Source organism: Zosterops lateralis (genome assembly GCF_965231275.1).
Source record: "Zosterops lateralis genome assembly, chromosome: 6".
NCBI lineage: Eukaryota > Metazoa > Chordata > Aves > Passeriformes > Zosteropidae > Zosterops > Zosterops lateralis.
The window spans coordinates 29,934,801-29,942,906 of record NC_139761.1 but is presented as its reverse complement, the minus strand read 5'-3'; the positions used below and the strand labels follow the sequence as shown (position 1 = coordinate 29,942,906).

Genomic DNA, 8,106 nt, shown 5'->3' with positions numbered 1-8,106 from the left:
TATTTTACTGGAAAAATAGATATTCTGGAAATCTAAGAGGAAAAAGATTCATTTAAATAATATTAAATTGTGGCTGCTCTTCTTACATACATTTTAACTGTCATTAACTGATGAAGAAACCACCTTAAAATGTTATCCTCATTATCTCACTTCCAGTGTTGTGGTGATTATTTTTCTATCATAGACAGAAGAAAAGTAGAAACAAAAAGTATTTTAGAAGTAAAAAAAATACAAAAAACCCCCCCAAAACCCAGCTAAGATACTTACGGATGGCTTGTTCTTTTTCTTGTAGAAACCTTTCCAAGACAATACGCGCCATCAATGATGGGGCAAAGTCCACCTTAGCCCAACAAAAACAAAAACAGAATTTCAGGAAGTAAATGCATTTAGATGCACACTTGTCAGAACTGTTATTTATTGGTAGATTAAAACTAAAGAGCAAAATAGAGGAAACAGGATCTTTTTCCAATTATCTAGCTCAACTATTTGCACCAAATGTGTAGTAGTAATCCACAGTACCAGTGAAAAACCAATTAAGGTAGACAACATAAAATCCTGATTATTATGTTTGTACATTTTGCATCTGAACCACCCTTTGTAAAAGATGATAGCGAAATCCCTTTTATAAGGTTATTTATTAAGAAAAAAAAGTGGCGATCTTTTACTATGAATCTTTGTTCATGTGGTACCCACCAAGTGATACACATACCCTTAGCATCAATATCTCTACTAGCAGATGTGTTGGGCTTGGTCAAAATTACTTCCGAGTTTGTATTTCAATTTTTAACAAAGCTAGTCCTTCATTTCAACTTTTATTATACGTATAAAAAATGTATAACCTAGTTGATCCTGAAATTACAGTAGCTTTTTAGATACCATTAAAATACTGCTTTAGTGAATCAGAATTTTAACTATGAGACAGTAAACCTCAGTCACACATAGTCACAGTGAATTTTTTTTGACATCTTTTCAAGTTCACTATTAGTGCAAAAATTTTATCTTGATTTAGTAACTACACAGAAAAGGTTACTCCATTTGTGCATGCATATTTTTCCAAATGTGTATGTACTTGGATGGCCTTAAATTCCCCAAGTAGAGAGAAATGCTTTCCATGGAGCTGCTTATTTCCAGTAACCCACATCAGAGCTGACACATGAAAAATGGTGAAATTACTGAAGGTAGTCCAGCCTGAATAAGGACTACCTTATTAGTTCAGGTACTTGCATCGCCCTAATTTTCATATTAATCATGTGTCCATCTTTCTTTGAAATAGGGCCATCATGCTTCATGTCAGAATTTAGCATGTAAGTAAAATTCATAGTGCTTCAAATCTCACTTGAAAATATTTCTATGAAGAGAACAGTGACTAATTTTATTGTTTCTAACAAAAATGTGATTTATTTTCGTATTTTTGTACTACATACATAATATGAACAGTTGGCAAATAATTTCATTTCAAAAAAAAAAATTAGAAGTAGTTTTACAAACCCTAAAAAAAAATCCCCAAAAGATAACAGTATGCGACTTTTCCTATTTAACAGAGCTGCTACACACTGTAATATAGCTATGTTATATATTTCTCATCAATTTTTACAGTTTCCACTGATTAAATATATATTGACTCATAAAGTATTACCATTACATCAATTGTCAGCAGATGCAAGAGTATGTCATTTAAATATTAACCATCATATAAAAATGGCAGCTTGATTGTTTGGAAGCAGTAATCTGGTGCTGGTTATTGCCACGTTTCCCTAATGCATTAGGTGGCAGCCACAAAATGCATTTCTTTTCTGATATACCTACTACTACAAAACCAGAAGCAGATAAGTTCTTTATGTATCTCCCCTTTCTCTTAGATTTAATTTTTATTTATTTCTGAACTGTAGATATCTTTGATCTGAATTGCAAAAATGCATTAGTGAAATATAAACAAAGATATGCTCACTGGAGGCAGAAATTATATGCATCATCTCTAAATCAATGGAAAAAATATACAAAGAACCAGTAACAGATATATTACTCTGTGCTTGAAATATTTTTATGAGCGTTCCCATATAATATGGGTGCAATATATCATCCATCAGAATGTTTACCTAAATTCTTAATAAGACTGTACTTATTTATGTAAAGTACATTCTAGTCTCAGTACTTCAAGACTTGTCTTTTGCAGAGATGGTAAGAAGCTACACATTAACACTAATATGAAATAAATCCTTTATTCTATGCTAACTGTACGATCAGGTTACACAGACACTTCACAGACCATTAAAATCTTTCAGTAATTGATAGGTAATCGCTCATTTGCCGGCTGCAGCAATGTACATGAGAGTAAAACCATTCTTTTTTACTAATGTAACATGTAGAACTTGCTGCTATTGCTACACTTAATGTTCACAGTGCCATATCATTTTTAATGCAAACACTCATTTTCTGCTTCCTCCTTACATTTTCTATTAAAATGCAACACAAAACAGCATACATTTCATTCTATCCCTCTGAGGATTGCATAAGCAGTTCCAGGGAGTACCAGCTATTGTACTGTTACTATTATGGTATATAAATATTTTAGAGTTTAAAAAACAGGTATTTCATCTTTTTTTTTTTTTTTCTAGGAAATTCCTTGCCACTTTTTAAAACTTTTTACCTCTTCATTAAGCTAGTGCTAAGATAGCAGTTTTTAGTACAAATAACACCTTGTATAAAAAGGAAAATTCATATTGTAGTTAATAAACAGCATTAATAAATTTGTCAAGACTTTAATGGCATCCATACAGAACTTTTCACACACTGAGGAATTTATTCTGCTTAAGTGCTTAGGTAAGAAATTTTATTTCTTAAGGTAAGAAATAAAAGGAGTCAGGACAATGATCTGTTTTAAGCCTTCCTATTACTAAAAAATAGTATTAACTTAGATGGGTTTTGTTATTAAAAGCAAGGAATCAAACTGATACAACTCCATTTAATCAATGTGAGAATTTTTACTAAGTTTATGCATTGAAGACCTGCAGTCTGTCTGAAATTTTCAGCAAAATACAAATTCAGGGTATCCTACACATTCGCCTTGAATTTAAAAGGCTAATTACATGAACTGATTTATTAATAAATGTGGCTTTTTGTCTAATTATTTTAAGTACTAACAGACTGGGGAACCATTTTAAATGTCTAATGTGCCTTGAAACCATTTTTTTTAGGTTAATTACATTTCTCACTGAAGTCACTATAGATATGCCCCTCAGGTTTTACACTGGAAGATTAAAGAAAAAAGAAAGATGATTACCTCATTGGCCAGGTCCAGTAATACTGGGGCAGCTGCATTTTTCATCACCCCATTCAGGTACCTAGACAAGACAAAGCCAGGTAATTTCGCAGTGGCAAGAAAAGGCTAGTTCATACATGTCAGCATCCCTCGTGAATCTTTTTCATTTGGGGGAAAATACCCCTTTACAGAGTAGTTAATGGGAAATCTTTTAAGAAGTAAGTATTTTAAGAAATCACTAACTCTCCAGGGCTGTCTCCTATTCTATTCATCTGCAAAATATATCCATCTCAATAAAGTCACTGGTAAAAAACCCAATATATCAAGAAATTTTTAAAAATGTGGCTTAATGACACACAAATAAATTATATCTGTACCACTTAAAGATGCATCACAGACAAATAAACCTCTATTATTCAGAGTAAAGATTTCTGGTTCCACATGACCTTCAACTATGAAGGTGCACTGTACATCTTATTCAATTCATTACTACACACAAAAACATAAATTCTCAAATTTATTCCAGATTTTATGAACCAGGCATTAGTTTAAATACTAAAGGCTTACTTCACTGTAATCAGTCAAACAATTAATATTCTAAAGTGAAAACAAGAAATATTTAGGATTCAATAAAGATTGATAGAAAGTCATTATCCTATCAGTGGCAAAGGTTTAATGTTTCTGGTTGAGGGTATTATGGAATGATGTTTCTGACCATTGTTTCATACAACATCACTTTCCTGTTACTTTCATTGCTTGATATTTACATTCCAATAAAGCCTGAAACCTGTGCTCAGAAGCTGATGGGAAGGAGCTATGATACTGGAAGACACTTTGTGCTTTGCAGACATGTGGAAAAGAACAATATTTACCAACATTTGAACCTGCTCATTTATCCTCTCTGTATTCACATAGCACATCATTACTGACACCATTAGAAGGCCACAGCCTTTCCAGCTCTATCATTAGCTATCAGAAGACACTCTTCTGCTCATTAGTTACAGACATTAAAATTCTTTATCACTTTACCTTTCTGTGGAATGGGTGGCACACCTTTATAAAACCCCTTCACATAAGATTAGATAGAGGGTTTTTTGCTTGCAAGTTATTCTGAAGCTTAATGAATTAAGAAAATGAAAAAAGCTTTTTGCTGTAACCTATGTCAGTTCCACATTAAAAAAACCCCACAAAACAAGATGCCTCGTGTATGCTTAAACATTGAAAATTTATAACAGAAGAAAATGAGAGTTCATATACAAAATACACAACCAGGAAAATCTACTTGAGATTAATATTCTCAAACATGCATCTAAATGATCGAACAGCAACACTACAGTGACAATGAAGTAAATTTCTGTCAGATATTTCTAATGCTTCTGGCAACTCCATTATAAACTAACAGGTCTCACATGCTGATGGCAGTACTCTTCTGAAAACTTGCTGATCCTTTTTGTACTTTGTGTTTGCCTAAGTTTCAGGCTAGTAAATCTCAGCCAAGCAGAAAAAATTACTTTACTCAACCATTTTACTTGCTCTTAACAGGGACCACTGGAAATGTCTGCCTTCAAAACCTGGTAGTTTCTGACCTAAGAAAGAAATGACAGCACAATTATCTGCTTGTATGCCAGCAGAAATACTAAGGAGCATAGCACCCATACTGGGGGTTACAGCAGTAAAGTGGATGCTACAGAAGAGCAGAGGAGAAGACATGTTTGTCATATTTACGCCTGAAGTATTTCAAAGTGGCTTCTAACTCAAGTTGTCTGCTTCTGTAGCCTCCTGAACATACTACACAGTAAATCTGTTAAAACAGGACTGAAATGAGTTTTTTAACTATTGACCAGAACATCTCTGATTTTAAAACATGTGCATTTTACTCAGCCATGTTAATACACTTGCAAAATGACACACTCAGAAACAGCATAAAGAATGATATTCCCTACCACTACCACACAGCTTCATACATAATGCATTAGTTATGCACTGCTATTATACTTCAGACTACAGAAGAAGACAGGAGACCAAATCTCCTACCTGATGTGAGACAAACTTAATCATACCTACAACCCTACTGACACCAATACAACTGCTGCTTTGCATAAAGGAAAATTTTGTCCCATGTTTCAGGTTGGAGCTAGTGATTTACAAATCCTCTAAGAAAAGGGTTACTTACACAGCAGTTACAATTACCACAGGCCACTTCACTGAAATTATGCTAGCGAAAAATAATTTAAAGTAGTACTGTATATGTATGTTATTAGCACAACAACATTTTAATCCAATATTCTTCCTAAACGAGAATCAACCCTAGGAAAAGTGTGATGTGATCCAGTACAAACTTTACAGAACAATACAACTACTAAAAAAAACAAAGTCAAACACTCAAACTAGTAGACTTCACACTAGATATTCCAAACCAATGTCTGATACAATCAGGCTGTGGTTAAGTTTTAAATACATGACTCTGGCAGAAGCATATTTAATTGTTTACAAATGAAGGCTCTTTGTTTATTTTCTTGATTCATACAGATTAGGTATTAAGCATGAATATCATACATCACGAGTATGAATTCACTTGCCATGCATGCTCTTCAGATATGTCAGTCTACAAAGTAATATTTTAATTGCATATCTTTACCTGTTATCACTATGCCCCAATTATGTCACTGGAATATTTTTAATAAAGTCTATAGAACTAACAGAAAAACCATAAAGTATAGCAAGCACAGATTATTAGCTTAAGATGCAAACAATTGTAAAATGACATAAAGGTTTTCATCCTCCCTTAAAAACTACTTCTGACACTTCTGTTGATAAAACAGAAGTGATCTAAAATTAGTGCTTTAACTGGCAATACATGAATATGTAACTTTTTGTAATGTAACACAAACGTTGTTTTAAACAAGCAACTGTAACAGAACAAGCTCTCTTGCTGTAAGGAAGTAATCAAAATCAGTCTTGACACAGAAATCCTAAAAATTATAAACTCTAGGCAATACATAATAAATGCCATCACACAGACTGAAAAATTATTTGCTTATCCTGACTTAGAGCCAGGTAAGTAAACACCTTCTTAATCAGAATTACCAAATCCTGAAAAAATTCTGTAGTTCTAGTTAAAAACATTTTTAGGTGAACCATTCTGTATTCCCATATTCTTAATTTACTGTTATATAAAATTAGCTTCATAAGCTAATTTACCCACAACTGCCGTAAAAACCAGTAGCTATGATGAGAGTCTTAACTGGGGTGGGGAGGTCATACCTTTGGTAGTAAGTTTCGATAGCTTCAGCAGTGTGATGCTTGGCATGTGTTCTTTTAATTTGTTTCTAGAAAAATGAAAAAAACAAGAACTTTTACAAATGTGTCATAGATCAAAACACAGAAATCATGACTACACAAACACGTGATCCTTGGCTACACTTTGATAGATGGGAGCCATGTTTTTAGATTCCGTACAGAAATGACATTCAATCTAGCTATTGAATTGAACGTCTTCAGACTGTACTGCAATGTACCATATGTAAAAGCCAGTAAGGTCACAATAATTGAATCTAAATAAGTTTACTGAAGGCTGCTGAGGGCAAAGAAAAACTTGTTCTCTCTTTCAACCTTTGTATTAATTTTCCCTCAATTCAATTCCATCTAAGTCTGCTGCACTCTAGTTTTACAATTCAATTGGCATTTTTAACCAGGAAGAACATTGCTTAAAAACAACTTATTTGAAAAACTACAAAAAGTAATTCCATTGAGACTTGCCATTTGACTGACACCTGTCATCTCATGATAAATGACTCCATTTTCTGCCTCTCTTGCCTTCTGCCACTCCGGCAATGGTCATTTATCATCATCTCTGTCAGCAATGGAAAGCAGCACTGACAGTGCAAGTCAGCAAACATTTAGCACATGGAACCACGCAACACAGGGAAATTATTATTGTCAGAATAATAATGGTTTAGCATAATTTATTACAGGTCCACCAAATAAGCAAAGGCTAGATGTTATTAGACAGATGGATGGGTAGGCTTGGCAGCCATCCACTGAGACTCAGGCGGTGCTTGATGTGGAAAAAGGAACATCCTCCAAACCAATCAGAAAGCTGGCAGTTCAATTACAAAGAAATAAAGGGACATTCATCATTCAATTAGGCACCTGTCAACCCTCACAAAGGAGAAAACTTCTAACCTGGTACTCCTGGGAGAAGATGCTCAGCAGAGTGGACTGCGATTGACTGGAACAAATAAAAGAAGGACAAAGTTAATTACTGGAGTGCACTGCAAAGAAACAAAAGAGAAGGGAGCTTCAAAGGTAGGCCTGCTGCCCTGTAATCTAACAGAACATGAAAACAAGTGTGGAAAAGTTGTTCCAGATGAACACCTCAGACAAAGGCTTCCTGCTGCTAGGTCAAAGAGAGAGCATACGAGGGAGGGGAGGAAAATATAGCAAGAATTTCAAATCAAACTAGCATATTGTTTGGGTGATTCAACTTCAGAAACCAAAAGTCCTACCAGGAGCAAGTAGCTGGAGCTAAAAGGTGACAGGAAAAAAAGGAAATTAAAGCAAAATTTCCATTAATAATTGACAGAGTTAAATTCCATCAGCAGTTGGGAACATGCCGTTTGTTCATTGGCAACATATTGAAATTCATTTTGTTAGCAGCAAGGGAACTTCTTCAGTAGCTGTCTCATATTCAGGTTAAAAACTTCCCCCTCTGTCAGAAGTAGCATATGGGACCAGTGGAACATTCCCACTGAAACTGATGTGCTTTGAAAATGGAAACTTTCACAGCAGGAAGCCAAGATTCCCCAGAGTCGGTCACTTCCAAAAGCTGCCATAAGCTTCATTCA

The 8,106-nt window shown here is 34.3% G+C and overlaps 1 protein-coding gene across 1 annotated transcript in view; it reads right to left on the bottom strand.

The window, feature by feature from the left end:
• The window catches only part of CDIN1 (CDAN1 interacting nuclease 1), a 135,939-nt gene that overhangs the window by 102,764 nt on the left and 25,069 nt on the right, over positions 1-8,106 (bottom strand). The window contains exons 2-5 of the mRNA XM_083862993.1: positions 7,445-7,490; positions 6,524-6,588; positions 3,281-3,341; positions 268-340 (exon numbers count right to left, since the gene is read on the bottom strand). Of these exons, the coding sequence (XP_083719119.1) occupies positions 268-340; positions 3,281-3,341; positions 6,524-6,588; positions 7,445-7,490 (245 nt within the window). The remainder of the gene's footprint in view (positions 1-267; positions 341-3,280; positions 3,342-6,523; positions 6,589-7,444; positions 7,491-8,106) is intronic.